Here is a 21,722-nt window from a genome sequence, read left to right on the forward strand (position 1 = left end):
ACCTGTCTTTGGCGTACGAGAAGATACATGCGTCTTAATTCACCAAAAAAAAAATCATTAGGATATTCTTAATCGAACAATTTACTTAATAATTACTGGGAGTAAATCATTAGGATAGAAGTTGTGTTCAGAAGAATTTTAGAATTTTGTCTTTAACCTTTACATTCTGATGCTTTCGCGTCATTGTTCTCGTTGGCTCTTTCAATTAACCAAAAGGAATTCTAATAGGAATTTCAGCACTTACTATTGATTCTGAAAAGAAGAGAAAAAAACTCTTAATAGTAGAGACAAAAACTCCATCAATTTTCTCATATTTCAGTTTCAATATTCAAGCTTTGTTTCTCGATGCTGATTACTACTCAACATATTGTTTTGTTTTGGATGCATAGCTTGGTTTCTCAACATTCAACAAGCAAATAAAGACACAACGTATTGAAAAGAGGAGTTTTCAGTGCTATGATATTCATCTATGCACCAAAACATCGGGATTCTATGATACAATACAAGACGACGTCTACGGTGGACCAACCCTTTAATCTGCCATTGATTAATCTGGTCTCATGATCATAACATACATCCTCTCACACAGGATTACAACATCGAATCATTCCCTTCCATATACTCTCCCTCTGTTATCTACACCTTTGTCGCCGACATTGCCGGCAAAATCCTTTGCCGTCGCCGACGAACCCCACCATCCTCCTCAACATCACCATTTCACCAATAATCTACAACCGCCACCTTCAGCCACCTTCAGCCACCTCCGCCGCCGCAAACCAACGAGGCTGTTTGGCGTCATGAAATGGAGGAGGGAGGGGATGTCGGAGAAAAAGAAACTGGAAAATAGACCACTTCTCCGTCCGTAACCTTCAATTCGCAAATCAAAACACAATTAATCAACGTGGGTTCAAGTTTTGATGGTCAAATCGAGCTTGCGATTGAGACCAACGCCGACGATGACGCTGGGGAGAAAGCTAATGTCCTTCTCGAAGCCCGTCGCACCTCCGAGCACGAATCTCGCCGTTGTCATCGACACCGAGAAAGCAACACAGTCGATTAGCCTTATTGGTGGTGACAGAGAAGGGGTTGCCAAAGGTATTGGCGGTGAGCTTCGTCGGAGGAGGCGCGACAAGCTTCACGGAGGATGTTGTAATCCTGTGTGAGAGGATGTATGTTATGATCATGAGATCAGATTAATCCAATGACAGATAAAAGTGTTCCACCGAAAATCACTTAATAAACCGATCCACCGTAGACGTCGTCCACAATACAATTGGACACTATTTGTTTATTTCAAATACAAGTATGGAGTCAAAACATTACTTAATGCAATTGCTCAACGCTGCCAAAACCATTGATCATCTAAAACAAACCCATGCTCTTTTTCTCAAACTCCTCAGGCAACAACCACCCCATCATTACCATTACTTCATGGGTCGTTTGTTACACCAGGTTCTCCGTTGCACTGGTGAGAAAACCAATCTTTGCTATGCCCACCAACTGTTTGATACAATGCCAAACTGCCCCAGTAGCTTCCTTTGGACCTCCCTTATTCGTGCACTCCTATCCCATCAGGCTCATCTTCACCATTGCATTTCCACTTATTCTAGAATGCATCAAAATGGCGTTTTACCATCTGGGTTCACCTTTTCTTCGATACTTAGCGCGTGTGGGCGAGTTCCCGCCTTGTTTGAAGGAAAACAAGTGCATGCCAGGGTGATGCAGTCAGGGTTTCATGGAAACAAGATTGTGCAAACTGCACTCCTTGACATGTATGCAAAATCCGGCTGTATAAGTGATGCGCGCGCTGTGTTTGATGGGATGGATGACAGGGATGTTGTTGCGTGGACAGCGATGGTTTGCGGGTATGCCAAAGTAGGAATGATGGTTGATGCACAATGGCTCTTTGATAAAATGGGAGAACGGAATTCTTTTACTTGGACTGCTATGGTTGCTGGATATGCAAATTGTGAAGACATGAAAACTGCCAAGAAATTGTATGATGTCATGAATGACAAGAATGAGGTCACTTGGGTTGCAATGATAGCAGGTTATGGTAAGTTAGGTAATGTGAGAGAAGCCAGAAGAGTATTTGATGGCATACCTGTGCCACAAGGTGCATCAGCTTGTGCAGCAATGCTTGCTTGCTATGCACAACATGGATACGCAAAAGAAGCTATTGACATGTATGAGAAAATGAGAGAAGCAAAGATCAAAATCACTGAGGTGGCAATGGTGGGTGCTATTTCAGCTTGTGCACAACTTAGGGACATTAGAATGTCAAACACACTAACAGGCCATCTTGAGGAGGGTTGCTGTGGTAAGTCCTTCTGTTATTTGTTGTTATTATTTTGTCAATTCAGGAGTTATAAGGTTGGTTGGGTGGTAAAAGGAGAAGGGAGAAAGAAAAAGGTCGCTGGTTCGATTACCCATGCTAACAAAAACTAACAATTAACAACTACATTTTCCGATAAAAAAGAAAAAATTATTTTTGTCAATTCAATCCATTTAGATCAAAATGTTTCACACTAGCCTTTGTCCTTTAGCTTGATTGGAACTCATTGTTCTTTTATTTCAGATAGGACACATATTGTTTCAACTGCATTGATCCATATGCACTCAAAATGTGGAAATATAAACTTAGCATTGAGCGAATTCACTACAATGAGATACAGGGATGTGTATACTTACAGTGCAATGATTGCAGCCTTTGCTGAGCATGGGAAATCACAAGATGCTATAGACCTTTTCTTAAAGATGCAAAAGGAAGGATTAAAGCCAAACCAAGTCACATTCATTGGTGTCCTCAATGCATGTGGCTCTTCTGGTTATATCGAAGAAGGTTGTAGGTTTTTTCAGATTATGACTGGGGTATTTGGTATTGAGCCCTTACCCGAGCACTATACTTGCATAGTTGATCTCCTTGGGAAGGCTGGGCAACTAGAAAGAGCATATGATCTAATAAAGCAGAATGCATCCAGTGCTGATGCTACAACTTGGGGTTCTTTATTGGCAACTTGCAGGCTTTATGGTAATGTGGAACTTGGTGAGATTGCAGCCAGACATCTCTTTGAGATTGACCCTGAGGATTCTGGAAATTATGTGCTTCTAGCTAACACTTACGCGTCAAAGGATAAATGGGAGCATGCACAAGAGGTTAAGAAGTTGATTAGTGAAAAGGGAATGAAGAAAAAACCTTCAGGGTATAGTTCAATTCAGTGAGCGATCAAGAAGCACTTAATCATGTAATGATGTTCTTCTGATCACTTGTGTACTGGCCAACATTGTTGAAGGTTTTCAGTAATCGTGGTATGAGCTTTAAATTATGACTATGTTTATTTTGCTGTATGCTAGTTCTTCTGCAAAAACCACGTTTTTATTATTATTATTATTATTATTATTATTATTATTATTATTATTATTATTATTATTATTATTTAAAGTGTTATGCGATCCAAATATCCACCTTCTTAACATGTACATTCTTGTTGATATTTAATAAACTCATAACAAGCCAATAGTAATATTACGGCTGCCATGTATGTGAGCTTTACTAGTTATAGTTTCAAATTTCAATTTATTTACCGACATGCAATATGCTTGTCACATTTCTATTTAAAATCTTCGTAGGTTTATGAGTTCTAAAATGTCTTGAGGAGATTCCAGACTCCAGAGACAGAGAGCCTCTGGGAAGGAGAGTGCTTTGTTTTCGACAGAAGAGTCTCTGTGGAGAGCATGGTTTGGTGCCAGGAAATTTCAAGCTCTGCTATGGTTGTAAGCCCCGGAATTTGAATATGGAGTCTCTTGTCCTCACTGTTTATCACTGAAATCAGATGAAGAGAAGGAGAGAGCTTGAGCACTACAAAGACAACTTGAGAGATGGGGAATGAGGAATCTCGCTGGTCAACTCGCCAGAAAGTACTAATAGGGAACCAAACCATTCTATTTAACACATGTTTGATTCACGTTTTTAACACGTTTCATAGAACATATCATTCTATTTAAAACATGTTTGGTTCAAATCAGAGAACATGTTTCATGGAACATGTTTCATATTGATTGTTTCATCGAGGGAGAGGCTAACTCGATTGAGGCTAGCTCAATTGATTGAAAATGAATATGAATTGCTGTAATTTCTTGTAATTATTTCCGATTTCTATGGATAAAAAAAACTAATGTTTGACCTCCTCTTCTACCCCCTCTTATATTCGGAGTTTGACCTCCTCTTCTACCCCCTCTTATATTCGGAGTGCATGAAAGTTGAAACTATAGATTTACGTTTGACTCTTTAAATATGATTTCTTGTCAAACGAACCATTTGGTGTGTAGTCTCATGAGAAAGGTCACAGTCACAACTATTTGACATTCAATGTGTATTGTAACCAAGAGGAATTCTTGAAATTTTGTTCTTTGACAATCTTTGATGCTATTGGAGTAAAATGTAGTGAAGCCTACTAATGGAAATATATTGGCCCAAGTTACTTAATGGAACTCACACCGAGTTTCACCTAATAAAAATAATATGGTATGAGAAAAGGGGTACGAATAGTGCTTCTAGTTATCTTGTATGCTGTAACCAATTTGTCTAATGCAAACTCTATTTTGTTTGGCATGATTCTTTTTGTGTTTCAAGAAAGCTAGATTAGATTCTTCATTTGATTATGAAGGTCAACAAAGTGTTTTGGATATATAGGTTGGTTTCTCAACAATCAAAAAGCAAAAAAAGACACAGCATGTACAAGAGAGAGGATTCTGAGTACTATAATAAGCTACTTGGTAATGCATCAAAGCATCCTAATTCTATGATACAGTATGCCACTATTTGTTTATTTCAAATACAAAGATGGCATCAAAATCAATCCAAAGCTACTTCCTTTTACTTTGAATACTCTTGTGGGAAAACATCATTGTTGAGTTCCTTGAGTGCTTGGAACACTTGAGAACTTCTATCAAATATCTGAGCCCTTCGGTTGTAATCAGTAGGCTCTTTTCCTACATCTTCACCCATTATAGCTTCCCTTTCCAACCACTCCAACAGCGCCACAACCCCCTTTCTTTCTCCACACTTGTGTCTAAACCTTGCCATTCTACTCCTACCCTTTTCCTCATCATCTTCTTGTGGTTTCATCTCAGCTTCCAAACCCCATTTTGCACACCCTACCACAACAAAACCACTGTTATTACTATTCTTTTGTCGTTGCACAATACAAGAAGCATGGTAAGGCCAAGAAATGCTGACCTTGAAGCTCAAATCTCTCACACTACTATGAGAGACAAGGGTTTGACAAGGAAGAACAAAAGGGTTGTTGGCTTTATTACTCATAGAAAGAGAAGAAGTGGCTAACATGTGGGCATCAGCAACATATAAAGACCCTTTCATGTCTGAGGACTTTGGAACTTGGAAGGATTATGATTATGTATGAATGTTTGTGTTGAGATGTTATATATATACGAGGTTTGAGCAGAGTGATGGTGACCAACGTGTCCACGTGTCAGTACCAGGTTAAGATATACACGTGCCATCTTTCTAGCATAGTGACAGGGCTTTCGAGATCATTGGAGGATGTCCTCTGGAACAAAGAAAGAGGCCACGTGTTAAAAAGAGTGATGCATATCTACTACCAAAAGTGTGCTGATTTTCCTGCCAAAAGTTTGGTCTAATTCTTTTTTTAAGTGGGAGTGTTTTTAACATTAAAGATAGGTCTAATTCAAATCCACAAATCGTAACGTACTTTAAATTAAATTTACAAAAATGACAGAATTACAAAAATATATAGTTATCTAAAAAGATTTACTTCAAATAACCTTTTTTTTTTATCTTTAACGCGTGATATCTCAAACAATATGGCGTAAATGATAGTTAGTTAATTGATAACTTATTATTTTTTATAGCAATTAAGTTAGTTAAATAGTTAATTAAAAAGTAAATAGCTCAGTTTGTTAATTAGTTAATAGCATGATACATTACGTTCAGCCCTAGTAAAAATGGGAATACCATTACGTTGAATGCGTATCTACATTTGTAAAACAGGTGCACAATCCCAACCATAAGATTTGAGACAATTTTATCATAAATATATTTATAAAAAAAAAAGGGAACATTGGAATTTGATGGAGGAACTGCACCTTCTTTGGTTAACAGTTAACTTTTAACTGCTATGGATTTTTTTTTCATTGTTTAATTAAAATGCCTGTAGTATAAGCCATTATACCGTGCAAGAGGTTTACAAATAGAGTAACAAAGCTCACCTAAAGGATTAATATTATACAGATCTCTACTCAACTAAAATATATCTAATTATATGTACAAGAGTAAATAAATTTATGGATATTATACCATAGAATTTTGGTTAGAAGGATCTACGGCTGAAAGGTTATTATTGCATTGCATCTCCTCTAGCCTCTTGAAATTACTGCACTTGTGTTTAGTGGAATCTTTGCAATGCAATGCAACTCCATCTATTGAACTAAGAGAGAAGCAAGCAAAATCATGTCCTTTGTTCATTAAGTCTCCTCTCAGCAGCTACAGCAGCTGCCACTGATGGTGGCAAGTGTCTAAGATTCGTGTCCCTGTTAGGATTTTCATCACTTTCTGGCATTGTTAGTGGTGCTCTAGAAAGCAAGGCTTCCACATCCTTCAGGGTTAGAACAGGTTGATCTTGATTTTTAGTGTTCCCACTGATGAACGAATGATTGCTCCTGCTTCTGTTCAATTTATATATGCTCTCTTCAACCGTGTCTTTTACCTAACACAAGCAAGAACAAGATTATAAATTTATAAGAACAGACTTCGAAATTCATAAGCACTCACACAAATGTCACAATTCAAGTAATGCAGAGATACATGGGATAGAATAGAAGATACAATGACAACTAAAAATTCAGAACATTGGAAGCAACAGAACAAGGAGTATATTAGAAGATGCAATAGGTTTGTTAAATTATACTTTCAAAGATATATCTTGCTAAAATACTCTTAAAAAATAAGTAGGGTATGTTAGTAGTATTCACGAATGCTGATATACTCTACTTACTTTTACTTATGTTTTAGAAGGACGAATTTAGAAAGCTAATAACTTTAAATTTGTTGAAGCATCCTCAAAGGTGTAACTTGCTATATATATGTCATGCAAAATGTATATATAACTTTCACTCCTATTTCAGGAATATTAAGCAGTTATGTTACTTAAGACAATAAGTACACAGATATTGACACCTGCAAGACATATAATCAGTTTCCAAATTCCAAAGGCTGGTACTTTAAGATGAACTAAGAATTGGATTTAAGGTTTTTGAACAATGAAGCTCACAAATATTAAATCCATGGTCTGCTCTCCTCTGCAGGTTGTCTGATTGATAGTGGATAGAGAGATGACTTTTGAGAACTGGGATATTCATGGGTGTTTGGAAAACTATTAACTAAATTAATTTTTACTGAATGAAAGGATGGAAAAGGTGTTTTTTAATAAAACAAGACCCTTTGAGAATCTTCAAAGGCCATGGGCCCATGGCAAACAGTCTCTTAAGAAATAAGAATGATCTACAGTTTATTTAAGTCAAGGGCACATAAAAGGATATTAGTTTCAATTGAGTTGTGGCACGCATGAAGGAGAGAGATGTTAGGAAGTTCCACATCGCCTGCCTCAGTTCTTGGGGTGCAACTTATATATTTGTTGAGCAACTTCACTTAGAGCCAATTGGTTTTAAGTTAAAATCTAACATAGTATCAGAGCCTATATCCCATCTTAGTTCTTGCCTATTCTAGTAGGCTCGCCTGTATTGGCAGGCATCTATGGAGGGGGGTGTTAGGAAGTTCCACATCGCCTACCTTAATTCTTGGGGTGCAACTTATATATCTGTTGGACAACTTCACTTAGAACAAATTGGTTTTAAGTTGAAATCTAACAAGAGAGAGAGGTAACAATGCTTACTTAATAAACTACCAGCTGCTATGAAACTTACAATGAAACGATGAATGAGGGTCTTATTTTTTTGTCCAATCCGATGTACACGACTGATTGCTTGTGCTTCGGCAGCTGGATTGAGTAATGGTTCTACAAGGACTACATGCTGTGCTTCCAATAGATTGAGTCCATTGGCTCCATGTTGAATTAAAAGCAACAACACCTGAATAGATTTTGGTGTTGACCCCTCACATTTTTTTGTGCCATTTTGTTTTCCTCTAAATTGACTGATAGCAACATGTGCTTTTCTGATCTCAAAAATTCATAACCAAAATAACATCAGTATAATGAAGTTGAAATTGGCAAATTGTCTAAAATGTAGTTGAATCATTCTTCTTAACTGACACAAAAACCTACATGGTTCCATAAGAAATTTTAACAAAGTGTGATAAGTAACAAGAGCAATCTGTGATTTTGAGATGAGAGATTGGACTTGGAGTATATTAACAAAGGGTAATATCAAGAAATTAGTTAAATCCCACAAAATATGCTAAATTAGGGATTCAAAATTTTAAATGCCATATCATGATCTAAATGTAATGTTAGATGCCACGTTATACTCACATCATTAGTTAGGTGATTAATGGAAATATAGACAGGGGGATCAAATTGATTCAAATTATTAACTTGAGAGACCAAAGTGAGAAAAGGTATAAAGTTAGGAATGTATTGATAAAGAAATTAAATGTGTGGGACCACAATAGGATCTTAGTCATAATTTATTCTTTGCCTATCCAGTATCCTTTTTTTTTTCTTTTTCCAAATGAATGTCTAGTAGTCCAGTATAAATACACAAATAAATGGAGAAAAAGTAACTGCGTAGATTATCATACCTGCCTCCCTTCATCCGAATATAGGTAATGTTATTGGCAGCGAAGGCATGCTCCAATACATCAAGTACATCATTCCAACTTGAAAATACAAGAACTTTTGCTCTATGATCATTAGCCTTTACCCACAAGATTCTTCTTGTGACTGCTTCAATCTACAAAACATCCAAATAAAGAAAAAGATGAGGAATACAAGAGTTAGAGAGCATAAGGGATGTAATATATAAATCAAATAAGCCAAAGAATGTCTTACTCGCTGAAACAAGCAATTTACAATGTGGAATTTGAGATGGAGCAACCATATATTATGAGCAATGTTAGACATTTATAATGGTTATTTAAATTTTGAAAAACCTTAAAAGTCTTCTTTTGTAAATAATCTTAAAAAGGTTTGCAGACAAACATTGGAATAGTTTTCAGACACCATACAAGGTTTTTCCATTGAATTACAAGTAAAATCTCCAGTAAGGCAGTAAAAAATTAAGTAAAAACCAATGCCAGTTCAGAATTAAGACAAAAAAGTGTATCCCAGGGTAGTGGCAGGAGAACATGTAGAAAAGAAGTATGCTCATTTATCTTGAGGGTATCAATAGAATTTAAGTTGTTGTATAGAAAGAAACCTTGGTTCCATATGAACCTTTAACACTAATGGATGCTTCAAATTTTTCACTGCTGTCAATTGGATGCAGCACTGAAGGATCGGAAGATTCATGCTGTGCATCAACAGCATAAGCAATGTTTCCAAAATCAGTATGCTGTCGACATGTAGGGCACATCACCCAATTATGAAGCTTGCTATTTTGAAGTCTTTTCTCAGTCATAGCAAATAAACCTGTACAAATAGATGAATGGTTATTTTTCATATGAAATTTATTTCAAAGTCAATAAATGCTTAACCATTTGTCTGTTGAACACAGATACATGACAGTAACACTAGAAGAGCGCACACTGCACATCCTGATACTATTTGCTTTATTTCTTGTTTTATGTGGACATGGAGGAACGCATATGATCAATGCTATTTCTATATCCCAGTATTTTTGTAGAAATGCAGAAAAGACAAAAGAAACATAAAATATCTTCTATCAGCAGCAACTATATGTCTGGTAACACAAACTGAAGCATGTCCAGGACTCAAAACAGCTTATCAAGGACTAACTCTTAAAATCTTAAGCTATTAGATAATGACAATTGAGTGGCTTCATTACATCTCTAACATGCCCTTTCACACACAACCATCCTTTAATTTGAGCTTAAAGTGTGGATAGCACACGGACTCATTTAGCATGTAAAATTCAAAGTTTTGTTTAGAAGAATGAACAAGGATCAAACTCTACGTTACTTGATCATTGAGGCTCTAAAACAATGTCAAGAACTAATTCTCCTAACAGCTTAAGTTGCTAGGTGAAGACAAATGACTTTTATTAAATCTATAACCACAACTAAAGAATGATAATATAAAGTTTCCTCATATAATTCTTACATTTACAGCATGTAACATGCCCACATTGAAAAACCATTTTCTGTTTGCCCAGCTTTTCTTGGCAAATTGGGCATGTTTCGTCGTCACTTTTAGATAAAAGTGCATCCTTCTCTTCTGTAGAGTTTGGCGTTGCAGTTGTCTCTCGTGTGAATGAAGAACTAGTTGGACTTTCGAATTGCAGTTTTTGCTTAGATTGAACCAAACCCTGAAAAATGGTTCAGCTTAGGTTAGGTATCCATATCAGAAGAAAAAATATCATAGATTCCACAAAATCTTAGTGAGGAAACTCAGTTCAATTTAAAAATAACATGTTTATATTATAGTTGGATTGGCAAATGACAATCACCAAGGAAGGAAATAACCGCAGGTGGATCATGAACTTAAACTAGGTATTTTTTGCTTTGCTTCCCAAAACAATAAAATGAAAAAGGAAATACCTTTAAAAAAACCAAAACAATGAATTTTTCCAATCTAGCCAATTTACTCAAAATAATATATGAAATTGGATGATATTCCCCCCCTCCCTCCCCCCAAAAAATTTGAAGTTAACAAGCTTGGCCACTTGAATTACTGTCAAGAACCAATTCTCAAATGGTTTTATATCTCAAACATGTTACATATCCCCTCATGCAAGTGCCCTACGAGACTGAAGCATGGACAAAAAACAAGCCCAACTAGTGCTGAAATTTTTAAATTAATTATGAAGAATGAGAACAATAAGGATTAAACTAACCACTTTGTCATAAACCTCTACCTCTCCTAAAATAGTTATATGAAGGCCCATGAGTAATTTTATACCTCTCAATCATTAATGTGTGTGTATATATATATATATATAAAGTTATTGAAGATTTCAGTTACAATCTAATCCCCCATCAACTTCAGCAAACTTAATAGCCGTCATTAATTGTTCGATGGTGACCATTTTTTTAATTTTATTTAGAAATTTAACAAAATATATATAAAGAGAAAACAATTTCAATATATACAGATTTCTAAGGGTTATTTCTCTATACCTTTAAGTAGCGGAGTTTTCCTTTTATCTGTGACAACATGGTCAATGACATAAACTTATCATGGGAAAAGTTTGAGCTAGCTGCAGCTAATTCATTTTCACCTAAAGCATCAAGAGATTTATCATCTTCATTCGCCCTTAGGTGCAAACGAGAAACTGCCATCTTTATTTCATCATGTGCACGCAGATACATAGCTTGAGCTAATGCCAAAGACCTTGCGTGGCCAAACTCCTTTCGCATTCCCTTACAATTCAACAACACAGAATCAGAATCAAGTCAATCAAAATACAGATAATCTTAGCTTTTAAAAAGATTCCAAAGCACAATAACCTATCCTGAAAAAGTTTACTTATTTTTTTGGAAGGAGAGAAGGTTAATATTGAAAAACTAAACACTCTAGATTAATACCTCCTAGAGGAATACCATCTGTAGAAAATATTTCATCAGACTATACCTCAAAAACATGTAAATGCTTGGTGGCAGCTGAGACACTGTCTCTTCCTAATCGAGACTTGCAGTAGTTCTTTAAAACTCCAAGAATTAGCTCCAACTCAGATGCTGATTTTGAAACCTAAAAAACTCAACACAATCAATTTGGAAGATTAAAAAACACATGCTACACACTTTAAATACTAGCCAAATTTTCTTAAATGAAAAATGAGTCTATCATCATCGATGGTCAGCCTCCAAATCTATTTGCCATAGGGTGCCTTTAATACAATAGTGAGGATCATTGGCAACAGCGCAATTTAATACAACAATTCACAAGAATTGAGAAATTCAGGAGTCTTTTTTTTCCATTTTCATTTCATTTTTTGGCATATTACAATTCCAGACTCTGTTTAAATAGACACTGAATCTTTTATATCAACAAAAGAGAAGTATTATCCTTACAGAAAACCAAGAGAGACAGGAGGTATAAACAATTTGCACTTGTCTATGACCTAAAGCAAAAGTCAATCAAATAAAGTAACTAACCACAACTCTTTGTCCAACATTCCTTTTCTTTGATTCTTCATGACCAATATCAGATACTGTAGAACTGTGATTAGATTGTGATAGCTTTGAGAGGAAATGATTCAATGCAAAGTTTTTCTTCTGAAAATCTACAGCCTCCTCAGCAGATGAAATTATCCCTCCACGTTCATTCTTAAGAACAAAGAGTCTTGCTTCATAATCCTGAGGAAAAAATAAACCATGAGACCATATTACATTCATTAGATACAGGATGAATAAAATTGATAGATAAATTCAGTGGTAAACCTGAAACAATTCATCTAGTTCACACAAAATGCAAGGGGGACCATCACAATTAGGCTGACAATTCCGACATTTACCCACACGTTCAATATCTTCTTCTTTTGGTTTTTCCATTGTCTGATCAATTTCTAACAGTCGATCTAGTAGCATTTTTCTAGAGGCCTCTAACTGGTCCAAAGCTGTCTGAATTTGATACTTCAGAGAGCTTATGCTTCGGAAACTGGATTAGAAGTTACACACATTAGTAATAGTGCATGCCATAGTCAATTTACTACTAGCGGCTATTTATCAAAATCTATTAGCAAGGAATTTTGAAATCTTGTAGCACAATAGCAGATTCCCCCAAAACCATGTATTAGAGGTTTAAAATCATTCATAAACCTTCACTGATAGCTTAAGCTATTAAGTATTGGTCTATGACATGGTACAAAAGCCTCTCTAACCAAGTGGTTAGACCTAGAAGTTCAATTATTGCTGCACCCTCTCTTAATAATTAAGTTGAATTTCAGCACAAGCTAAAATGTGTTTTTGCATTGTATATAAAACTGTTAATGTACTTTTTGCCTAACAACTTTAGCAATCAGAAAAGTTGGTCATTGACACCATATAATTGAAAATGACCAGTAGTAACTTAATACCTACATACTAGAACATTGTTCATAACAAGAAATAGTATGTTGTTGATATCAGTTCTAACTGTATTACATTGTTCAGCAACTTTTTTTATGGTGATCCTACATATTTGATCAAGCATAACTTGGAAAGTTAAGGATATGGATTATGACAAAATTGCAGTACTTGACAATTGTGTTACACAATCATAGCATCACTGACCGAGCAGTTACTCTTGATGACTTTGAATTGTTTGAAGTTCCTGAGATGGCTTCTTCAATCTTCCTAATCAACTCAGTGGAGAAATCTTTGTTCTGCTCAGCATGATGGAGTGCTTCTAACCACCAAAATGTATCTTGATCTGTTCTGCTGTCATGATATGCATTACAGACCTACCAAAAGTACAAATGTCATTTACAGAAAATAGAACCAGGAGAGGGAGGGAGGGATACTACAACAACCAAGCCTTATCCCACTATATAAGGAATATAATAAAAAGGAAACGAGATCAGTGACATACTTTCTTCTTTTGGCCTGTATAAGCAACAGATATTGCATTCTTTCCCTTTTTCTTTTTTAACTATGCAAACAGAAGGCAGGCACAAGTACAGTGATTCATTTTGTATGAAATTGAACTGAGTGAACCAAGGTGAATGGTTAGTCCTTGATAGGAATCAACTTCCTATCTAAAAAGAGGGAGGTCTGTATTGATTATTTGACTTTGGAAAGGAAAAAGATTATTACAGAAATATAAGGGCAGTGTATGCACCAAGGATAATACCTTTGGCCCAGCTATGAGCTAAGAAAGCTGAAAGGAATTCCCATAATATCCTCCCCGTATCTTCTCTCTCTAACTAATTCTTAGTTTAGCCTAAAATCTACGTCTGTAAAAGGACAGTCCCGAGTCTGTATACCAGCATCACTATGTCTATCCGTCTTTACAATAGAATGTTAGTTGTTAGAAGAATCTCGTAAGAAGGTGTTAGGTTGTGCCATTCAAATGTCACTTAAATGGTCATAGAAATGGTTGCTGTGGCTTAAATGAATGATGGACAAACTGTGCATTAGGAATCAATGTAGTATGAAATAGTTTGGTTATATCCAATTTTGGGTATTTATGATACAACATACACAGACTTCTTAGATCTCTTTGCATTCCATGGGAAAAAATCAACTTATGTTTACAAGAATCTAGACTGGGCTCTCATTAGCAACTCTCAAAGTTCAATATAAATGAATAAATTCTTTCTTCAGAGCAATGAAGATATTTACCTGCGTGTAAGAATTTTGAAACTCCTGTTGGGATGTAGATAGCTTCGAACTGAAGACAGATAAGTATTTCTGTTTTGAATCTTCACATTCTGCTATCAGAGAATTGATGGCTGATAAACTATCAAATTCCTGATCCTCATTTAAGTCATTTTCTGAATGGCTAAATGCAACATCTGATGGTTCTGACAGCACTGTTACATTTACGTCATCACAACCACTTATTTTTTGCCTCTTCTCATGACAATGCTCAACCTTCACACTTAAATGCCTTTTGGTCATCTTAAATTTAGAAGTTCCAGAGAACTGCTTTCCTTTGGATGGCGATATTAGAGCAAAGTTTGGAACCAGTGGGAGTATTTCAGCAAGATTATGATGAATGTGTATATTTAACAATGGGTCCAGGCGGAAATCTTCAGACTGCTCTTCAGCCAAAGAAAGAGCTTCACTGTACAGTAATGTAGCTTGAGAAAAATCATTTTGTATTGCGGCAATAGCTGCAAGTGCATTCAGAGCAATAACTAACTTCCTGAGAGCTTCCTCACCTTCTATCTTTGTCTTGCTTATAAGAACCTACAGATTAAGTTCCATAACAATTGAGAGACATATGTATATTGTATGTAAAAAAAAAAAAATTCAAAAATCCTTCCAAGTAACATACCATTAGTATTTCCTCCATGGTCATAGGTGACTGCTGCAGCGAGCGCAACCCAGAACTTCCAACCTGGGGATGACAACAAGCTTGGCGAAGCTTCAGCAAAGCATTCAGTAGCTTCCCTGCCTCGGTGTGAGTGATTAAAGGATCAGAAGAACCATTCAAAGAGACAGAATCTGGAATCCACATCAAATATTGCAAGTTCAATCATTACCCTGGATGCACATTACTTTCAAATGACTTAAATTAAATTACATAAGACTGGGCAAAAACCTGGGCCTTTTCTATTAAGAATATCACTTCTCAAACTTTCAATAACTTCATGGGCATCTCTAACACAAGTTTCATGTTGCCTCTGGTAAAAGTGCTCCTCGACTGGTGAGAGTGTAAGCCAAGAGAGGCACTCCTCTTGGGAGGGAAGTTCCAATTCATCAGCAACATGTTCTTTAGAAGAACGCCACATGATTTGTTTGAAAATTTTGTGCGTAAATTCCATAGCTCCCACATCTTCCTTCTGCATAAGTATGGAGTAATCACTAAGAATAGATGAAATATACAAACCTTTTTGAACTCTGCAGAAAGTAGAAGTGATTATTTAGATCTAGGACATGACAAAATTAGAGATATTTAAACAAAAACAATATTGCAGAAAGGCAACTGATTGTCTCTAAACACACAAAGCTTATAGCATGTCAAATGAGAATACAAATAGGACTTAGATTTCCATATTAGTTATACCGGTTAAGACTATTATGTTGTTTTTTGCTGTTAGACGACCATAAGGGAATATAACTGAAATTCCTAGTAAATATTAAATTTTTTAAAAGAAAAAAAAAATTGTAATGAGGAAAGTCAATAAGCAACAAGTACATAAAAGATAAAAGTTTATATTACAGATAAAATACCTCATAAGGATCTCGAATAACATCAGTCCACCACCTGTATCTATCAAAAGGACTAGCTTTAAGGAATCTTAGAAGTCCATACAAGTCATCAAGCTTTCGCTGAATTGGGGTACCAGTAATGCACCAACGATACTTTGAATGGAGTCTTAGAGCCATTTCAGTTGCAGCAGTAGTATTACTCTCCACCATCTGTGCCTCATCCAAGCAAACCCTCCACCAGTATATTCTTGTAAGAAGAGTTGGGATAACTGGGTACCTACAAGGAAAAAGAGGCTACTAGAATACTTGGGACCATAATGAACATACTGAGATCTATTTTTTTTTTCTAATATACAACATGAGTATCCATATTCTTGGTTTGTTGTAAAGGTTTTAAAAAATTAGAAATCATAAAGAAAATATAACACCTCAAAGACACAAAATGAAAACCTGATGAATGAAAAGAACGGTGAATTTCAAACTCATCTAGAAATGTATAGGTAAAATATCCTACATATGATATAAATATATATTGACAAAGGAGGAATATGGCACTCTTTGGAGCAAACCTTTTCTGAAACCTCAGAAAGTGCCGATCACCTTCATGCCTATCAGAATCATGGGACAAATCTTCTTTAAGCACATCATATGTAGTTAATACAATGTCAGCACTGGCAAGATCACCGATATCCATCAGAGACGTATTGGAAAAAGATGTGTCTCGCACACCTTCATAAATACAAGTTTTCAAGGAGCCCTGATGTGTATGGCTACAATGACAAATAAAGTTAATGAGACAGTTGTGAGTATAATTAATTAAATTTAAAAACTAAAAAGGAATTGCACTCTGTGATCATAATTCACAAACATTATTAAAGCATGGCTGCAAGCACATTACTTTGCAGTCCACACAAGATAAGACTAAAAATAGGACCTTATCCAGCATTATACAGAGTGGGAGGACCAAGTCCTCCTAGAGGCAACACACACAAAAATAAAATAAAATAAAATAAAAACAGAATTGATAATTTTCATTAAGAAAAACTTATACCGTATAATTTCGTCATGCCACTGGGGCAAAATAGGAGCTGGGCAGATGATGAGAGTGGCACCAGAGGCAATAGGAGATTCAGTAGCTTGTATTAGTTCAGAGCACATCTGACATACATATTCTCCGTCCCTCACAGCTATGGTGGTTTTAAATGTCTTGCTTTCACATCCTTGTTTTGATTTCAAAGATTTTCCTTTAGGTGAATAACCAACACAATCCGCATGTTGCCAAGCATCACAAATGTCACACTGAACCCATAGTCCTTCATATTTAAGACTTTCGCTCACAGCTCCACATATGCATTCCACACGCTCTCTTTTAAGTCTTTTCAGAGTGACTTTTTGGTCCCCATTAGCTTGGGGTTCTAAATCAATTAATATGTCACTTCCAGATGCTTGTCTACGGTGAGCAAAGACGCAAGCAAGCAATTCAACAGTTTTTCCCAACCCCATCTCATCTGTTGCATTAAAAAAAATTAGTCATAGAAGACAGAATTTTCACTTGTACTGAAAAAAGGAAAACTACAACACCTACACAGTTTGTCAATAATATCAAAATAGACCAACTCTAATACTAAGTCAAAGACCAACCTCTACATAAAACCTAAGCTATTTGGTGGATGGTAAAGAATGGTTCAATTAAATAATAGATATGATTTCAACAGCAGGATGCTATCACCAGACTCATATTGATCTTGAAGCCACCAGATTCAATGGGTTATTCAAAATGGTCAATTCATTGATATGTCAAGAGAGTCCAACTAGCAAAAAGACTCTTTTGACATATAAAAGTATAAAACATTAGTTACTAACATGGTAAATATCTAGAATCTTTCAAAACTAGAATGTAGCAAAGATCCACATGATTATATGAGGAAAAAAAATGAAATCTGCAACATAGCTTGGAACCTACCAGCAAGAATGCCTCCAAATACATAAGGTGAAGAAGTCTCTGGGCACAATGAAATACTTCCACTGAAGCCATTGTAGTTCAAATAAGCATAAGGGAAGAAAGAATGAATTCATAATAGTTGGGGGAGACAAAGAGACCACCCGGACATGAATTATGCAATAAATAAGAACACAGATATTATATTTTGAAAACTGGTCAATAAAACTTACCTGAATGGATTGAAAAACATTTGACTGATTTGAGAACTGGTGTCCAGAAAATCCACAGGTATACATAATGGAGAATGAAACAGATTCCTTTCTCTTTCACCCCGACTTTCTTCCACTGCTTTCTCCCGTTCTACCATCCAGAAAGCTGCACGCCGTTGATATGGCCTCAATTTAGGAAGTAACTCTGGTATGTCATCTTTGAGCATTGGCTCTGATCTGTACACAAGATATACATAAGATAAACCAAAAGCTAAACAATTTTTTTACATGAGATTGATTATTGTTAGACTTAGGTAAAGTTTGAAGTATGTTATCATACGATCAATTGACAATCATACCAATTATTGTTACCCTTAAATCAGAAATCAAGGCCAAAGAGAATGTTTAACTTACTTTGAAGGCTTAATGGCTTCACAGAAACCTGCAGGATCGAACCTTGCATGTTTCCTTGCCTTGCAAGTGTCATCTGCCATCTCTATCTGCGGATCAACTTCCATTTTCATACAGGTACCAAACCCATACCTAACTTCCGAAGTCATTATTTCTGGACGTAGCCAAGACATTACATTCACCATACTCTTTTTCCATAGTTGTCTAGAACTATCAAGAAGCGACTCGCATGCATCAAAGGCACTCTTTAATACCTCAACCCTTATCCGGAGGGAGGAAATTTCCTCAGAAAGCCTAGCCCCAAGAACTGGCCTCAATGTAACAAACTTCAAACTTGCCAAGTGAAGAAGACCAGTAACACCTTCATCAGGTCCATCAAAAATACCAGATAACAACACTGTATATGTTTCCACATGGTCAATGGTAACTCTTCTTACAAACTCCAGATGAATATCAGTATAGGGTATCACAGGCCAATGCCCTAATTTAATTCGACCAAGAACATTACTGACATTACAAACCTGAAATCTTAACAAGTACTGCTGATCCCGATAAAAATCCTCAGACAGTTCAAAACCAGAAAAACCTTCTCTCAAATTTAAATCACTCAAAACAACCTCAGAAATATCAAGGTGTTCACTCGATAACCAACCACACCGATCAACCTCAACAAAATAAGGTTTATCAATGCCACTAGAATCACCCTTTGTTTCTTTCCCTCCTTCTATAACATTTTGTTTATCCAATTCTGTCTCAGCAGCAGCATTTGTCTCTAGTATTATCCCGCCTGCTCGCTGTGGTTTACTTTTTTGCCTACCCATCACTTATCACCAATTCACCACTGGCCAAAAAAAATGCTAAGCTATATTTCATAAAATATTACAATAGAAAAATTACTTATGATTTTACAGAATTGAAATTGAAGCTCAACATGGAGGCACAAGAACTTCGGTTTCAAAATAACATAAGAACAAAAATCAGATGAAACACCATTCTTATACTATCATAAATCCATAATAGAAAGTTAAGAACTAACTAAACAAAAGAAATGACAGGAACACACTTTCTGGCACACTTTTTTGGTTGAAATTTATTGTAAACTACAACACCAGGTGAGAGAAACATTTAATATAACGAGGAACCAACAAAATTTATTGATTTTCAATCAATTTCAACCAATAGGAGAATGTGTGTTCAAAAGAGTGTGTTCCTAACATTTCTAAACTAAACAATAATCGTCAAGTGGTCTAGCTCGGTTGCTTGAGATGGGCGCATGAGTTATTGTAAACTCCTTTTCGATTCCCACATATAAAAAAAAAACTAAACAATAATTAAACATAAGCTCATAAGGAAAAGTAGATTGAATGAGAAACATTCAGGAGTTGGTGGATGCAAGTATGCAACAAGGGGTTGAAAAGAACAAGGCCTTGAGTGAAATTGAACACAATTGAATGGGTAAGAGCTAGGGATCAATTACACCGCCATAGCCTAATGATACCCAAAGTCAAAAACTTTGAATTAATTTTCAGAGACCCAATACAGCAATGAGTGCTGTACGTGAATTTTTGCATGGGAAAAATAAAAGGGGGGGTTTGGAATTGGAACCTGAAGAGAGCATGAATTGAGGAAGCGTGAGAGCAAGAGCATGCAGCTGGAGAGTGAGCCGCACGCGCGACTTTGCGAAAATGGGAAAGAGAAACAGATAGCTAGATAGACAGAATACGAAAACAACAAGAGTGTTGTTTGCTTCTGTTTCTGTTGGGAGGAGTTCGGAGTCTGAGTGTTGGATCAGTGCTATTGTTGCAGCCGCACACGTTGTTTGCTACGAATCCACCGGTCTTGGAATGACTTTGATTTTGCCTATGACCATTATACCCGCATCCTATATTTTATTTTCATTCGTGGGAATAAAAAGCACTAGTGTTAAGCTAGTTACCATAGTTTTTTTATGTATATCATATTTAATTAATTCAACTAAATTTATCTTATATTGAATTTTACATAATATAATATATATTGTGTTTGTTTCATGAACTATTATTTATCATTCATGAGAATATAACATGAAAAAGTTATTTTTTTAATATTTTTTATCGATAAGAAATAAGACTTAAACTTGATTTCAATACTTACACGTTTAATATTTATTGATATTTTGAAGAAAAAAAATATGTTGATTAACTATTATAATTGATTGGAAATCTTTTTATATTTTCAAGAATAATTAAAATATGTGTTTGGTTTATTTACTTTTTCTAAAAATATATATTATAATTATAATTATTTAAATATTCTTATCGGCTAAGAGAATAGTAAGGAGGATATATTCAATTTTTATTTAAAATATGAATTAATAATATTGATTGAATTTTGACTTTTCCATGAATAAAACATGCACTTGATAATAAGAGAACTAAATTTAAAAAAATTGATGCACTAAAATCACAAATAAAAAATTAAAAGAGATTAAAATTGTAATTTAACAATTAAAAAAACATCATTTATCATTGTTAATATTGGTACTTTGGCCACTACTATTATTATATTAATATTTCCTATTATCATATCCTTGTGTTATTGCAAGTGTCACCAAATTATCTCTATCACTATTACTATAGTTCTCTTTTTCACTACCATTGATCCTATCACCAACGCCACCAACATGTAGTAGTCATCATCTCCATCGCGGCTCGCCGGCGTTCCAGACAGTGGCAAAGCTTGCGATCTGAAGCAGACATAGAAGGGAACGAAGAATGCAACTGCAACGCGTCATGCGGTTCTGAAGAGCACGTCGCCGACGGACTGGTTGGTGGCATATCAAACGTTGTCGGAGAAGCCGCCATGTTTTAACAACCCTGTTACTGAGGTACTCAGGCATGTCTTAAGTCTATTGAAAACCGGCAGCCAACGCGTCGAGGATGTGTTCATCGATCGACACTCTCCGCCGCGGAACTTCAAAGCCTTCGTCAGTGGCCATTTTCGCGAGCGAGCCTTCCCGATTCTTGATGTCCTTATGATGATGACTTGCAGCAGAAGCATTCCTCTTTGGCGGCACCGCTGCAATCCGAATGCATCAAGAAAGTTAGTAACTATTGTTCAAGAATTTGAAATTGCACTAGTGAAGGATGATGCTAATGTGATCATGTATTTGTTATTGCTAATTGGTTTTCAAAGTGTACAAGTATAT

The 21,722-nt window shown here is 35.8% G+C and overlaps 3 protein-coding genes across 6 annotated transcripts; 1 reads left to right on the forward strand and 2 right to left on the reverse strand.

The window, feature by feature from the left end:
- Positions 1-133: 133 nt before the first annotated feature.
- Positions 134-4,401, forward strand: LOC100785384 (putative pentatricopeptide repeat-containing protein At5g37570). Of its 2 annotated transcripts, none has more exons than XM_006575315.4 (3): positions 134-2,320; positions 2,708-3,309; positions 3,631-4,401. In XM_006575315.4, exons 1-2 carry the CDS (start codon positions 1,306-1,308, stop codon positions 3,220-3,222), a joined length of 1,530 nt encoding a protein of 509 aa, XP_006575378.1. In that variant the 5' UTR covers positions 134-1,305; the 3' UTR covers positions 3,223-3,309; positions 3,631-4,401. The 2 variants fall into 2 exon arrangements, with proteins under 2 accessions (XP_006575378.1, XP_003518279.1); XM_003518231.5 differs by having other exon boundaries at positions 140-2,320; positions 2,579-3,309.
- A 335-nt stretch (positions 4,402-4,736) lies between these two features.
- LOC100776129 (uncharacterized) lies at positions 4,737-5,380 on the reverse strand. Its single transcript, XM_003519170.5, has one exon. It carries the CDS (start codon positions 5,378-5,380, stop codon positions 4,877-4,879), a length of 504 nt encoding a protein of 167 aa, XP_003519218.1. The 3' UTR covers positions 4,737-4,876.
- Positions 4,737-20,399, reverse strand: LOC100776659 (E3 ubiquitin-protein ligase SHPRH). Of its 3 annotated transcripts, XM_006575316.4 has the most exons (21): positions 20,141-20,397; positions 18,539-19,376; positions 18,146-18,361; positions 17,937-17,998; positions 17,025-17,481; positions 16,543-16,743; positions 15,995-16,250; positions 15,363-15,603; positions 15,096-15,265; positions 14,438-15,007; positions 13,388-13,557; positions 12,557-12,773; positions 12,272-12,472; positions 11,748-11,864; positions 11,294-11,536; positions 10,278-10,482; positions 9,415-9,626; positions 8,798-8,949; positions 7,963-8,212; positions 5,240-6,746; positions 4,737-5,157 (listed from the first exon to the last, which is right to left on the reverse strand). In XM_006575316.4, exons 2-20 carry the CDS (start codon positions 19,354-19,356, stop codon positions 6,489-6,491), a joined length of 5,016 nt encoding a protein of 1,671 aa, XP_006575379.1. In that variant the 5' UTR covers positions 19,357-19,376; positions 20,141-20,397; the 3' UTR covers positions 4,737-5,157; positions 5,240-6,488. The 3 variants fall into 3 exon arrangements, with proteins under 3 accessions (XP_006575379.1, XP_014624484.1, XP_006575380.1); XM_014768998.2 differs by lacking the exon at positions 7,963-8,212 and having other exon boundaries at positions 20,141-20,399; XM_006575317.4 differs by lacking the exon at positions 20,141-20,397 and having other exon boundaries at positions 18,539-20,134.
- Between the last annotated feature and the right edge of the window lie 1,323 nt (positions 20,400-21,722).

This window comes from Glycine max, chromosome 2, assembly GCF_000004515.6.
Source record: "Glycine max cultivar Williams 82 chromosome 2, Glycine_max_v4.0, whole genome shotgun sequence".
In the NCBI taxonomy this organism is placed as follows: domain Eukaryota; kingdom Viridiplantae; phylum Streptophyta; class Magnoliopsida; order Fabales; family Fabaceae; genus Glycine; species Glycine max.